The 14,532-nt window shown below is 43.7% G+C and overlaps 2 protein-coding genes across 7 annotated transcripts; both read right to left on the bottom strand.

Annotated features, from left to right (window-relative positions):
• Positions 1 to 1,961: 1,961 nt before the first annotated feature.
• On the bottom strand, positions 1,962 to 6,434 carry LOC106574498 (testicular haploid expressed gene protein). Of its 5 annotated transcripts, none has more exons than XR_001321556.2 (7): positions 3,573 to 6,434; positions 3,431 to 3,492; positions 3,069 to 3,135; positions 2,868 to 2,994; positions 2,542 to 2,748; positions 2,219 to 2,418; positions 1,962 to 2,136 (listed from the first exon to the last, which is right to left on the bottom strand). XR_001321556.2 is itself a non-coding variant. In XM_014150412.2 (7 exons), exons 2-6 carry the CDS (start codon positions 3,632 to 3,634, stop codon positions 2,611 to 2,613), a joined length of 456 nt encoding a protein of 151 aa, XP_014005887.1. In that variant the 5' UTR covers positions 3,635 to 3,648; positions 4,218 to 6,434; the 3' UTR covers positions 1,962 to 2,136; positions 2,219 to 2,610. The 5 variants fall into 5 exon arrangements, 3 of the variants coding, with proteins under 3 accessions (XP_014005887.1, XP_014005888.1, XP_014005889.1); XM_014150412.2 differs by having other exon boundaries at positions 2,219 to 2,748; positions 3,573 to 3,648; positions 4,218 to 6,434; XM_014150413.2 differs by having other exon boundaries at positions 2,219 to 2,748; positions 3,573 to 3,648; positions 5,025 to 6,434.
• An 819-nt stretch (positions 6,435 to 7,253) lies between these two features.
• On the bottom strand, positions 7,254 to 11,385 carry LOC106574500 (SH2 domain-containing adapter protein F). 2 transcript variants are annotated; one of them, XM_014150415.2, is made up of 9 exons: positions 11,021 to 11,385; positions 10,001 to 10,247; positions 9,688 to 9,789; positions 9,276 to 9,528; positions 8,983 to 9,152; positions 8,806 to 8,911; positions 8,291 to 8,462; positions 8,052 to 8,171; positions 7,254 to 7,903 (listed from the first exon to the last, which is right to left on the bottom strand). In XM_014150415.2, exons 2-9 carry the CDS (start codon positions 10,241 to 10,243, stop codon positions 7,717 to 7,719), a joined length of 1,353 nt encoding a protein of 450 aa, XP_014005890.1. In that variant the 5' UTR covers positions 10,244 to 10,247; positions 11,021 to 11,385; the 3' UTR covers positions 7,254 to 7,716. The 2 variants fall into 2 exon arrangements, with proteins under 2 accessions (XP_014005890.1, XP_014005891.1); XM_014150416.2 differs by having other exon boundaries at positions 7,255 to 7,903; positions 10,055 to 10,247.
• Positions 11,386 to 14,532: the final 3,147 nt, after the last annotated feature.

Here is a 14,532-nt window from a genome sequence, read left to right as displayed (position 1 = left end):
AAAAAATCACATTCCCACTGGGTCACAAGTTTACATACACTCAATTAGTATTTGGTAGCATTGCCTTTGAATTGTTTAACTTGGGTCAAACGTTTCAGGTGGCCTTCCACAAGCTTCCCACAATAAGTTGGGTGAATTTTGGCCCATTCCTCCTGACAGAACTGGTATAATTGAGTCAGGTTTGCAGGCCTCCTTGCTCGCACATGCTTTTTCAGTTCTGCCCACACATTTTCTATAGGATTGAGGTCAGGGCTTTGTGATGGCCACTCCAATACCTTGACTTTGTTGTCCTTAAGCCATTTTGCCACAACTTGGAAGTATGCTTGGGGTCACTGTCCATTTGGAAGACCCATTTGCGACCAAGCTTTAACTTCCTGACTGATGTCTTGAGATGTTGCTTCAATATTTCCACATAATTTCCCTTCCTCATGATGCCATCTATTTTGTGAAGTGCACCAGTTCCTCCTGCAGCAAAGCACCCCCACAACATGATGCTGCCTCCCCCGTGCTTCACGGTTGGGATGGTGTTCTTCGGCTTGCAAGCATCCCCCTTTTTCCTCCAGACATAATGATGGTCATTATGGCCAAACAGTTCTATTTTTGTTTCATCAGACCAGAGGACATTTCTCCAAGAAGTACGATATTTGTCCCCATGTGCAGTTGCAAACCGTGTTTTGGCTTTTTTATGGCGGTTTTGGAGCAGTGGCTTGTTCCTTGCTGAGCGGCCTTTCAGGTCATGTTGTTATAGGACTCGTTTTACTGTGGCTATAGATACTTTTGTACCTGTTTCCTCCAGCATCTTCACATGGTCCTTTGCGGTTGTTCTGGGATTGATTTGCACTTTTCGCACCAAAGTACGTTCATCTCTAAGAGACAGAATGCATCTCCTTCCTGAGCGGTATGACGGCTGCGTGGTCCCATGGTGTTTATACTTGCATACTATTGTTTGTACAGATGAATGTGGTACCTTCAGGAGTTTGTAAGTTGCTCCCAAGGATGAACCAGACTTGTGGAGGTCTACAATTTTTTTCTGAGGTCTTGGCTGAAATCTTTTGATTTTCCCATGATGTCAAGCAAAGAGGCACTGAGTTTGAATGTAGGCCTTGAAATACATCCACAGGTACACCTCTAATTGACTCAAATTATGTCAATTAGCCTATCAGAGGCTTCTAAAGCCATGACAATTTTCTGGAACTTTCCAAGCTGTTCTAAGGCATAGTCAACTTAGTGTATGTAAACTTCTGACCCACTGGAAATGTGATACAGTGAATTATAAGTTAAATAATCTGTCTGTAAACAATTGTTGGAAAAATTACTTGTGTCATGCACCAAGTAGACGTCCTAACCGACTTGCCAAAACTATAGTTTGTTAACAAGAAATTTGTGGAGTGGTTGAAAAACATTTTAGTCATTTAGCAGACGCTCTTATCCAGAGCAACTTACAGTAGTGAATGCATACATTTCATGATTTTTTGTTTTTTGTGTTTTGGTACTGGACCCCGTGGGAATCGAACCCACAACCCTGGCGTTGCACACACCATGCTGGCGTTGCACACACCATGCTCTACCAACTGAGCCACAGGGAAGACACCAAAAACAAGTTAATGACTCCAACCTAAGTGTATGTAAACTTCCGACTTCAACTGTATGTTCAGTAGAGGGTTAACAGGAGAGGGAATATTCATTAAATATATTACATCCTTTTTCAGGTTTCCTACATCTGTCACATACTACAATTACACACTAAAATATATAAGGTACACTTTTACATTCAGGTGGTTTTCGCTTTATGTATGTAATGTGCGTTGGAATGTTCTAGGTCCGTGACAACTCTCCTTTGGTAATAGTAAAAGCCACTTCAGTTGAATGAACAGCCCGCTGTTGAACATCACAGCACTAAACAATCCACCTTCTAAAGCCAGTGGTCCCGTTGGACCAGAACAAAGACCCAGCAACATGTCTCAATGATATCATAGAGGGTCTTTATTATGGAGCAGTGGTGATCAGGGACATAGACATGCTGTACAGGAGACAGAGTATCTGAAGAAGAGGCAGCCGGAGGTACTGTAGAGGTGTGAGATGAGATGCATTCGTCTATTTGGCCTTGCATTTCCGTGGCATGGGCAGACAAAGCTCCTGTAACAAACAGACAGAGAAACTAATGACATTTTTATTCAATGATTTAAATAAATGAGTAAATGAGAGAAACACAGCTCACCTGTAGGTGCGGCGAGGCGCTAGCGGAGCGTGCAGCTAGGGTAACCGTGTACGGGTTGTAGCCTTGGAACAGCGCCTTCTGCTGGTTGGGCTGTGAAAGGACCTGCACCCTCTCACTGGTTACTGCCTTCCTCACTGGCCCCGGCACTGGCCAGCTGACTGGACGGTCCTGGGCATACTGGGGGTGGTCAGACTTAGGGACTGGGAGAGGGGAGGTGTGGTGGGGAGGTGGAAGGAGACAGAGAGTAATGGAGAGAGTGTGTGCGAGTCAGATGTAGATAGAGTAGCGACAATTTTCAGGCTAAAAATGAACACCACATTTACTTTGCAATGTAGTTGGGTGGCCGTTACTAAACGTTACTGTCTGAGGTAAATACGAGGTATCCTAAGTGTCTAACTGGCGAGGAGCTGTAGTTGGGAGGAGGTTGCAGCTGGGTGAGGGGGTGCCAGTGAGGTCTTGGGCGAATAGAGACCCTGCCTCCACTTGGGACAGGCCAACTGGCAGACCCTAGGACTGGCTACTGCAGTCTGCTAAAAAAAAATATACAAAAATAAAGAGAGAGAGAGAGAGCACAAGACAGATAGATATATGCAGAGAGACACAGATAGAGAGGGTTATACATTTAGGTGTGTGTGTGTGTGGTGCTCACGGAGGCCAGTAGGGGGCGGTCAGGTTCCCAGCCTACGGTGGGGAGGCGGGGCAAAGCCAGATAACACACTCTATTGGATGGATAGGCACTCAAAGCTGCTACACTGACCTCCCATTGGGGAGATGACCTGGAAAGGGAAGAGGAGAGTCATCGTGCATTATACACATCATTAACATACTGTACAACATTATGAAGTGTTACCTGCTTTGTTCAAACCCAGAATTAAGCCGCTTCCTGCCACACAGCTGGGACCAGTGGGGCGTCAACTCTACAACAATAACATTAAAAAGGTGATCAAGTAAATTATCCACAACACAAACATCATAGAGCGTTGGGCTAGTAACCGAAAGGTTGCAAGATCGAATCCCCGAGCTGACAAGGTAAAAATCTGTCGTTCTTCCCCTGAACAAGGCAGTTAACCCACTGTTCCTAGTCCGTCATTGAAAATAATAATTTGTTCCTAACTGACTTGCCTAGTTAAATAAAGGTAAAATAAATAACAAATAAATAGAGACAGAAAGAGAGAGTGAAAAAGGGACAGAAAGAGAGTGGGGTGATCTTACCCAACGCGGTGGTGGAGCCATTTCTTTCAGGTGGGAGTTCATCTAGCCAGTAGACTGACCGTCTGGAAGGAAAAGAATCAGTCAGTCAGTCTGTCAGTCAGTCAGTCAGTGTGTGTGTGTGTGTGTGTTTGTGTGGCAGTACCGGTCGGGGAATCGGAGCAGGTTGGGTTTGGGCTGAGCGAGTTGCACCATCCGGGTAGCCATGGATATGTGAGTTGCTGAAGCATAACACAAAAATGACTGTTTATTGCACAGGAGGTTGGTGGCACCTTAATTGGGGAGGACAGGCTCGTGGTAATGGCTGGAGCGGAATAGGTGGAATGGTATCAAATATGGGTTCCATGTGTAAGATGCCATTCCATTAGCTCCTTTCCAGCCATTATTATGTGCCTTGCTCCCCTCAGCAGCCTCCACTGGTTTATTGTATTTTCCTTTAAATGTCTCTGAACACAGTACACACACACCTTTTCTTCAGTGGGAGACATGGAAATAGCCTAACAATGGCATAAACATGACATAAGAGCTGACATGACCACTAGTAAGACAATCATTTGAACTTTCTCTCAAATATGCTGTCAACTATGCACTGGATGCCAAGTTGCCAACGACTTTATTTACTACTACAGTAGGAAAAATTCACCTTGAACAATGATAACATAGGCTAGTGAGTCAGTTCATGAGTACCCCGTATTAATCAGATACGTTTTTATAAAGTAAACGCAATATCCACGAATAGTAGCTCAAAATATTTGCACACATTATCACGTTATTTTATCACGTCGCCTACCTGCCGCTGCCTCCCGATCAACTTGGGGTGTGTTCGTAAATTCGCTCTGGAGTGCCAGAGTGCGTTCTGTGCGTTCGTAAATTTAGTTCTCTCTCTCGCCTTAGCAGAGCAGGTTAAACTGTTCTCATGTCATCTAGAGAGTTGGTGACTGTAACTGTGCTGCTGGCAACAATTTAATAACGTCTTTTTGCCGACATTTCCTGATACCTGTAATATTCAACAGGTGGTGTGCGTTCATAAATTCATTCGCTAATTATTCTGCGCTCAGGTACTGAAATCGGAGTAGGGGTGCGCTTGTATATTCACTGTGGCAATCAACTCAGATTTCAGAGCACTCTCGGGCGCGTTCGTAAATTCATAAGGGCCATCTACTCCAATTTCAGAGCACTCTCGTTAGTGCCAAATCACTAAATAACTGATGAATTTACGAACGTGCAACACCCATTGAATATTACCGGTCGGTAGACATTGGCAAAAAAACTATGAAATTGTTGCCAGCAGCAGTTAGTCACAAACGCTCTAGATAACATGAAAACCCCCCAATCTGCTCTGCTATGCTATGACGAGTAAAATGGTTAGAGTGAGGTGTTCTTTCATTTGTATCTGGAAGTAGCTAGCAATCTAGCCAATTATAGTCAGTTAGCTTGGATACTTGACTACTAGCCAAAGCATCCAGTGTCCTGTCTGAACGCTCCGAGAGCGTAACAAATTTATGAACGCCCAGATGCAGTCTGAGCGCACTCTGGCACTCCAGATTGAATTTACGAACACCCAAAATAACCAGCCAAAGTGAATTTACGAACACACCCTTGATGTTTATCCTTGCTTGCGCTGATACTGACGCCTGGTGGTTGTTATGGTGACGCCAGTATCTATATCATCCGTCATGTCACGCACTGTGATGTGAATGGCTTTCATAATGAAGACATTATTGAATTCACATGCTGGTACTTTTTCGGTTTCTCTTGCAATTCCAACTTAAACGCATACCAATTAGAACGTAGCAATGATATTAGTATGGACAATGGAAAGTAGCAAATATATTTATCTTAACAACCCTTATCCCTTCCCTCTAGACTTTCAACATTTAAAAAAAAATAAAAAATGACACTTTATTTTCATAGAACATGGGAAAATCTTACAAACAGCACCACAGTAACAAACCTACCTATTATTATTTAGCTTTCATGATCAAAGTCCAAAAAACATTCACACTTTAACACACAACTACATTGAGTGTACAAAACATTAGGAACACCTGCTCTTCCCATCACATACTGACTCGGTGAAAGCTATAATCCCTTATTGATGTCACCTGTGTCTATGAAGGGAAGAGACAAAAGGAGGATTTTTAAGTCTTGAGACAATTCAGACATGGATTGTGTGGGCACCATTCAGAGGGTGAACGGGCAAGACAAAATATTGAAGTGCCTTTGAACGGGGAATGGTAGTAGGCGCTCCGGTTTGAGTGTCAAGAACTGCAACGCTGCTGAGTTTTTCACATGCAACAGTTTCCTGTGTGTATCAAGAATGGTCCACCACTCAAAGGACATCCAGCCAACTTGACATCTGCGGGAAGCATTGGAGTCAACATGGGCCAGTATCCCTGTGGAACGCTTTTCGACACCTTGTGGTCCATGACCCAGCGAACTGAGGCTGTTCTGAGGGCAAAAGGGGGTGCAACTCAATATCAGGAAGGTGTTCCTAATATTTTGTACACTCAGGTGTAGAACACCAGCATTCACACAAAGTACTGAAATAGCTTTCAAGCACACATTTCTATAATAGCTTTCCACTATAGCGATGTAGCATTCTACTGTATAACACTATTGGATGAAACTCCCACCCTGGTACAGCTAGCTAATCAATATGCCATACAGATGATCGATAACATTCTATTGACATACAGAAACCTGCTCTGTTACAGCATTTGCCTTTGGCCAGATAGAGTTGAAGTCGGAAGTTTACATACACTTAGGTTGGTTGGAGTCATTAAAACTCTTTTCAACCACTTCACAAATGTCTTGTTAACAAACTATAGTTTTGGCAAGTCGGTTAAGACATCTACCTTGTGCATGACAAGTAATTTTTCCAACAATTGTTTCAGACATTAATTCACTGTATCACAATTCCAGTGGGTCAGAAGTTCACATACACTAAGTTGACTGTGCCTTTAAATAGCTTGGAAAATTCCAGAAAATGATGTCATGCTTTAGAAGCTTCTGATAGGCTAATTGACATCATTTGAGTCAATTGGAGGTGTACCTGTGGATGTATTTCAAGGCCTACCTTCAAACTCAGTGCCTCTTTCCTTGACAACATGGGAAAATGAAAAGAAATCAGCCAAGACCTCAGGAAAAAAAAAAATTGTAGACCTCCACAAGTCTGGTTCATCCTTGGGAGCAATTTCCAAACGCCTGAAGCTACCATGTTCATCTGTACAAACAGACCTTGTGAAGATACTGGAGGAAACAGGTACAAAAGTATCCACAGTAAAATGAGTCCTATATCGACATTATATTTGGAGGAAAAAGGGGGATGTTTGCAAGCCGAAGAACACCATCCCAACCGTGAAGCACGGGGGAGGCAGCATCATGTTGTGGGGGTGCTTTGCTGCAGGAGGGACTGGTGCACTTCACAAAATAGATGGCTTCATGAGGCAGGAAAATTATGTGGATATATTGAAGCAACATCTCAAGACATCTGTCACGAAGTAAAAGCTTAGTCGCAAATGGGTCTTCCAAATGGACAATGACCCCAAGCATACTTCCAAAGTTGTGGCAAAATGGCTTAAGGACAACAAAGTCAAGGTATTGGAGTGGCCATCACAAAGCCCTGACCTCAATCCTATAGAAAATGTGTGGGCAGAACTGAAAAAGCATATGCGAGCAAGGAGGCCTACAAACTTGACTCAGTTATGCCAGTTCTGTCAGGAGGAATGGGCCAAAATTCACCCAACTTATTGTGGGAAGCTTGTGGAAGGCTACCCAAAACGTTTGACCCAAGTTAAACAATTTAAAGGCAATGTTACCAAATACTAATTGAGTATGTAAACTTCTGACCCATTGGGAATGTGGTGAAAGAAATTAATCACTCTACTATTATTTTGACATTTCACATTCTTAAAATAAAGTGGTGATCCTAACTGACCTAAGACAGGGCATTTTTACTAGGATTAAATGTCAGGAATTGTGAAACTGAGTTTAAATGTATTTGGCTAAGGTATATGTAAACTTCCGACTTCAACTGTAATAGTTTAACCATTGTGGTTTCCACCAGAACCATGTTGATGCTCTAAGAATAACATCACAGTTCCACAGCAGCCATGTTAGCATCTCCATAGATGACAGCACCTTCTGTACTAGTAATAGTATCATAAATATCCGTGTCCCACTCTATTGCCTATATAGTGCACTACTTTTGATCAGAGTGCACTAAAGTAGTGCACTACATTGGGAATAGGGTGCCAGTTGGGATGCAGCTAAAGAGTAGAGAAGGGTCAGAGGGTCTGTACTATGACAGGGTAGAGCAGAGACAGGTGTTCAGCTCCTCTGATAGGTAGTTTGTGCATGGTGTAGTAGTGGATGACCTCTGGTACAGAGGAGAATGGAGGACTGTTCTCTCCCAGGACGTAATGACTCTCTGAACTCCGAGTGAACTTCATATGCATGAAGCCCTGACAACTCCTGAAAAAGAGAGAGAGCGAAATAGAGATCAGCGTTATAAAATCCTTAACACCTTATTAGGGCCTAGATAAATATGGAAAACAGATCTATGATGTGATTGGAATAATGTAGAACATTAGAATGAGAGAGGGAGAGTGTGTAAAGGTACCTGAGGGAGAGAGAGTAGTCTTGTGAGCAGGCCTGGCTATTCCTCACCAGGTAGGAACTCTCTTTGCACAACGTCAGTAGAGTCTCTGCCTCCGCACGACTCACAGAACCGTGGTACCACCTGCAAGGGGGACATATTACTGTCTGGCGCATAGCAAGGGACACAAAACAGTGTGACACACGGCCAGGGGGAGCTTCTTGAATTATCCTGAGAGTCAGCGGTTGAGGGAAGGAACTTACACCTGTCTCTCCAGGGGCAGGCAGGGGTCCACTCTCTCACCCAGGATAGGGGTGGTGTCACCAGGCCTCCGAAGGCTGGCTACGCCCCCTGGGGCTGTGGGGCTGGTCCTGGGTAGTCTGGCCTGGTCTGACTGGGCTAACGACTTCTCCCACTCTGCCCCCTCAAACTTCACTACAAATGGAGAGTTTTATTAGCCAACTACTTAAATACCTGGGCAACAGGTAGCTTAGCAGTTAAGAGTGTTGAGCCAGTTACCGAAAGGTCACTGGTTAGAATCCCGAGCAGACTAGGTGAAAAAAATGTGCCCTTGAGCAAGGTACTGAACCCTAATTGCTCCTGTAAATCACTCTGGTTAAGAGCGTCGGCTAAATGGCTAAAATGTAAAACTGCAGCATCTACTGAGTGCCCCCTACACCAGAACAGATCAGAGCACTGGTCTACTTGCTAGAGCTTTAGAGATGATGTATTTTAGAGCCCAACAATTCAGTTATGCTTTCCTCTATTAGATATCTACCTGCTAGAGCTTTGGAGATGTGGTCCTTCTTCCATTCCCAGGGCTGGTCGTACTCCTCTGCTGGTCTCTCATCGTCCTGGGGCAGCCTGCTCTCTCTGACCTCTCTCTGGAAGAGGAAGAGAGGATGTAGGAGGATGATGAAATCAAAACAGAGAAGAAGAAGAAGAAGATTGTTACCGGTTCATCCCTGAGGAACTCTCTCCCCTGCTGCTGCGGTGGCGCCCCCCAGTGGCGATGTCGAGTCCCATCGTAGGGGTCATCATAGAGTTGATCTCCGATCCCAACCCCAACCCCTGACCTTCCACTGCCCACTCCTGGCCGGCCCCGCTCTGGGCCCTGTTGGAGCTCTACACACACAATCAATAAATTAACTATAAGTCTATGCATCTCAGTAGTATGTCAGTCATTTTAGACAGCCAGGCGTGAAGTCCAAGGTGTGGGTGTGTAGGCAACAGCTAAAAGGAGCCGACCTGTGATGACCCTCTGGGCTTCAAAGGGTTCCATGTAGCTGCTGCTGTGCCCTGGACGGAGACTGAGATCTAGGATAGGGTTAGGGCTGAAGGCTACCACGGTAGGACTGGTGATAGGGCTGAGGTCCAAGGTAAGGTGTGGGCTAGGGTTAGGCTCCCAATCTGCTCTAAGCCGAGGAACTGGTCTGGCATCAAAAGGGTCTGAGTAGTCGGTGTCGGAGTCCCCTACGGCTGTAGGAGCAGAGGGAAGCACCTAGAGAAAGTGATGGAGGGTGGGTGGGATAGTGAGGGAAAATGGTAAAAAATATATATACTAAAGAGTCAAAGCCATAAATGAGGAGAATCGTGTGGATACAAAGAACATGAAAGAGGGAGAGGATCAACAACAAAAACAACAACTGTCATTCCATACCGGTTCTTGTTGGATGGTGACGGGGCTAAGGGGGACCTTACTGCGACTGAACTCCTGAGAGTCCACCTTGATCAGCCTGTGTTTGGGAGACACCACCTTCACCTGGAATACATTATAAAAACCTTTAAAGACCTGTAATAACATGGTCATAACACCTGTAAAGCCATGTGTTTGATACTGTTAGAGCCATCGCATTCCAGCAATTACATTGAATCAGTCCTATATCTCCTATATCTCCGCCAACCAGTCTCCTCTGCTGTAATAACACGGTCATAACACAACTTCATGTACTATAAGATATAACATTGCCCACCTCTGCATCGTTGGGAAGGTCAGAAGCAAAGGCGGGAAACGCATGCAGGCTTACTGTCCCCCTGCAGCCACCGTAGCAGCCATTTTGTGGTTTCTCTGCGCTCTGGTAGGGGTCTTCAAAGTCCAGGTCTTTCTGGGCTCTGTAGGCCCTCAGGATCTCACTCTCTGTGTAGTCAGGACGCAGCGGCTGGGGGGCGTCACGACGGCTGCCAAAGTTCAGGTAGTCCTTTAACCACTTTGCCATGGGTCTGAGGGAAGGAGAATAAAGCAGAATATTACATCATATCTAACTAACACTGTCAACACTTCCAATAATGTGCTTACCGTGACAATGGAATCAGTAAAAACAACACACACTGGCATTCAGTGGACGCTCATCAGACCGGGTGTGTGAGGGAATATGGGAATAAAAGACTGGGTCTGGCAGTCAGTCATTGGACAATGTAAGTGATCAGGGTAGGTCATATTAGAGGAATATTAACGTTCTAATGTAACTAATGACATAACTTGATTGGTATGGGCAGTGGACCTGAAAGGAGGAGGAAAGACTGGCATGATGGACCTGAACAGGAAAAACTCTTGGCCCTAGTTGTTTAAATATATATAACATATTGAGCAAAAGAAAGGAATATTTCAATCACACTAGCTACCAACCTAACCTATGCTTTGTGACAGGAGGATCGGAGTTAGATAAAGCTAGGTAGCTGAACTGGAATGCATTCATCAAACTAATGTTTGAGAGAGTAGTAACTGTTTGTTAGCTGGCTAGATATAGTACTGTATTTCCAGATCCTTCTATTTACAAGAAGGCTATATTTCGTTTGAATCTGGAAAGCGACAGACAAGCTAGTCAGGGATCTACCTACGAATGTTTGGCTATTGGCTGGCTAGCTATAATCAGCTGATGTTAGCTAGCTAGTCACGTTTGGTGCAACATTGAAGACATAACGTTAACTAGCTAACGTTAGCTATGCAGCTTATTATTTGCATAATATAAAAACGATACACTGTCAATACTTACGTTTTGATGGAAATCGGGGTCGTTGGCCAATGACGTATTTAATTGTGTGTCCTCCCCCCATGAATTCACAGAAATGTCATTGTAGCTAGCTAACGTTAGCTTGTTAACTTCCCTCCGCTTGAGCTGAAGAAAACAAGTTTGCCTGCCACCAACGTAAATAAACTACGCTACGTCAGTCAGTTTAAAACAAAGATTAAATGCATTTTGTAAAATATTATTTCATTTACCAAGCTAGCTAGCTAGTTGGCTAACGTTACAATTTCTATCTAGCTAACTAATTCGAATATTTTAGTCAGAAATGGTTAGCTCACTGAGCTATAATAAGAAGGGTTAGCTAGCTACAAGAAAGTATTATTCGGTTCGGATTTAACGGCGGTTGGCATCCAATATTAATGGCCCATTACCGCCACCAAATGGACTGGAGTATAAATCCATTATACTTTGCATACAAAGTATTGCCAACCAACCCTTCACTCATTAAAAACCCACCACCCCATTTCACTATTTTGAACCTATCTGATCCTATACCAGACAGACGGACTGGGTGGACAGAACACTACCATTCACTACTACTCTTCTGCAGTAAAATCTCGTAAACCCAAGTACTTCTCTGCAGCTGCCACCTATTTTCTGTGATTTTACATTCTATTCCTGCAGGACAGTTGAACCCAATAGCAATAAACACTAAAAAGCCAACCTTACTGAAGCACATTTCATTCATAGGCCTATCACTCTGTACTGGCAAAATTATACAACTCACCTGGAGCCTTTTAGGATCCTTTACCCTTGACACATCTTCCTCTACTTTCTTCACTGCCTCAGCATAAGACACCTTCTGTACAACTCTGAACATGGCAACTTCAACCTGCCTCTCTGGCACTGGACACTTCTGATCCCCAGTAACATGAGCACCCCTACAGTTAGCCCTAAATTGGACTAAAGGAGCCTAATGTTACTCATTAGTCCAAGGACCTTACATTTTCTGTTGAATTGGTGAATTGGCTCTGGAAGGCAAAACAGACAAATACTCCATCTAAACGTGAATCGATTCTCAATTGCAGTATTGTTCTAGAAACATAAATCCCTATACTTTCATATTACATCAAAATAATATCACAAATGCTAAATATACACTTACTGTCCACTGTTTTAACCAGATAGATTAGATGATTTTATTAGTCACGCGCACAGGGTCGCATTTGTAATTGCAGGGTACAGTGAATTGCACACTTTTGTGTCTGTAGGTATACAGACGAGGAGGCATACAAAGGTATGCCAATTGGTATTGGTATGTTATGCAGATCACATTTATCATCCTCCTCCCTTACCTCTTCAATGAATATCCCATAGGCCTCTACATTATAGACAAGGTATGTGTATGAAAAGCATTATCAAAAGTTATTTTATTTTACATTTAGCATATTCTTATAGCCTACATATTCTTACCTCTTTGTTGATTGATATCCATTGAATTGTGTCCATTTTCTGTTTTAGAAAGATTTGCACATGTGTAAAGATAGATGGTATCATCATAAAACAATATCAATTTAGATCACACAAGGGGCAAACCTGCAAGAACCCCCACCAAGTAAGGAGGTTCCACCATGAACCCAACTTTCTATGGGGTTCTTGGAAGAACCTTTTGATGGGCCATTTTGAGTTCCAAGAACCCTAAGGGTGTAGGCTGTATTTGTACTGTTGAACCATACCATTGTCCCCGGTCACATTGCTGTGTTTAAAAGCAGTTTCTTTAACACGGTTGCAGCTGACAGTAATTTTCTGTGAAAACACATTTGTGGCGTCTGTCTTCCGTTGACACAAAGGTGTTTGGAGACATAAATAGCTAATTAGCACAGGTAGTCCACTCTGTCATCTGTTTTTCGTAAACAAGAGCTGTAACATAGAAATACAGTGGGGGAAAAAAGTATTTGATCCCCCTGCTGATTTTGTATGTTTGCCCACTGATAAAGAAAGGATCAGTCTATAATTTTAATGGTAGGTTTATTTGAACAGTGAGAGACAGAATAACAACAAAAATAGAGAAAAACGCATGTCAAAAATTGTATAAATTGATTTGCATTTTAATGAGGGTGATAAGTATTAGACCCCCTCTCAATCCGAAATATTTCTGGCTCCCAGGTGTCTTTTATACAGGTAACGAGCTGAGATTAGGAGCACACTCTTAAAGGGAGTGCTCCTAACCACAGCTTGTTACCTGTAAAAAGACACCTGTCCACAGAAGCAATCAATCAGATTCCAAACTCTCCACCATGGCCAAGACCAAAGAGCTCTCCAAGGATGTCAGGGACAAGATTGTAGACCTACACAAGGCTGGAATGGGCTACAAGACCATCGCCAAGCAGCTTGGTGAGAAGGTGACAACATTTGATGCGATTATTCGCAAATGGAAGAAACACAAAAGAACTGTCAATATCCCTCGGCTTGGGGCTCCATGCAAGATCTCACCTCGTGGGGTTGCAATGATCATGAGAACGGTGAGGAATCAGCCCAGAACTACACGGGAGGATCTTGTCAATGGTCTCAAGGCAACTGGGACCATAGTCACCAAGAAAACAATTGGTAACACACTACGCCGTGAAGGACTGAAATCCTGCAGCGCCCGCAAGGTCCCCCTGCTCAAGAATACATATACATGCCCGTCTGAAGTTTGCCAATGAACATCTGAATGATTCAGAGGACAACTGGTGAAAGTGTTGTGGTCAGATGAGACCAAAATGGAGCTCTTTGGCATCAACTCAACTCGCCGTGTTTGGAGGAGGAGGAATGCTGCCTATGACCCCAAGAACACCATCAAACATGGAGGTGGAAACATTATGCTTTGGGGGTGTTTTTCTGCTAAGGGGACAGGACAACTTCACCGCATCATTTGACAGGGCCATGTACTGTCAAATCTTGGGTGAGAACCTCCTTCCCTCAGCCAGGGCATTGAAAATGGGTCGTGGATGGGTATTCCAGCATGACAATGACCCAAAACACAGGGCCAAGGCAACAAAGGAGTAGCTCAAGAAGAAGCACATTAAGGACCTGGAGTGGCCTAGCCAGTCTCCAGACCTTAATCCCATAGAAAATCTGTGGAGGGAGCTGAAGGTTCGAGTTGCCAAACGTCAGCCTCGAAACCTTAATGACTTGGAGAAGATCTGCAAAGAGGAGTGGGACAAAATCCCTCCTGAGATGTGTGCAAACCTGGTGGCCAACTACAAGAAACGTCTGACCTCTGTGATTGACAAGGGTTTTGCCACCAAGTACTAAGTCATGTTTTGCAGAGGGGTCAAATACTTATTTCCTTCATTAAAATGCAAATCATTTTATAACATTTTTGACATGCGTTTTTCTGGATTTTTTTGTTGTTATTCTGTCTCTCACTGTTCATATAAACCTAGCATTAAAATTATAGACTGATCATTTCTTTGTAAGTGGGCAAACGTACAAAATCAGCAGGGGATCAAATACTTTTTCCCCCCACTGTATGGCCATGTGGGAACCTTAACCCT

Source organism: Salmo salar, chromosome ssa16, assembly GCF_905237065.1.
Source record: "Salmo salar chromosome ssa16, Ssal_v3.1, whole genome shotgun sequence".
Classification (NCBI taxonomy): Eukaryota; Metazoa; Chordata; class Actinopteri; order Salmoniformes; family Salmonidae; genus Salmo; species Salmo salar.
This window is presented reverse-complemented; position numbering and strand designations above follow the sequence as displayed.

Coding starts and splice junctions, on each gene's coding strand:
- LOC106574500 (XM_014150415.2), bottom strand. CDS start 10,243: ATGGCAAAGTGGTTAAAGGACTACCTGAACTTTGGCAGCCGTCGTGAC. Junction 8,912..8,982: donor AGTTCCTCAGGGATGAACCG/GTAACAATCTTC, acceptor TTCCTCTTCCAG/AGAGAGGTCAGAGAGAGCAG. Junction 8,463..8,805: donor CATCTCCAAAGCTCTAGCAG/GTAGATATCTAA, acceptor CTCCATTTGTAG/TGAAGTTTGAGGGGGCAGAG.
- LOC106574498 (XM_014150412.2), bottom strand. CDS start 3,634: ATGGCTACCCGGATGGTGCAACTCGCTCAGCCCAAACCCAACCTGCTC. Junction 2,995..3,068: donor TCTGGGTTTGAACAAAGCAG/GTAACACTTCAT, acceptor TTCCCTTTCCAG/GTCATCTCCCCAATGGGAGG. Junction 2,749..2,867: donor ACCGCCCCCTACTGGCCTCC/GTGAGCACCACA, acceptor ATTTTTTTTTAG/CAGACTGCAGTAGCCAGTCC.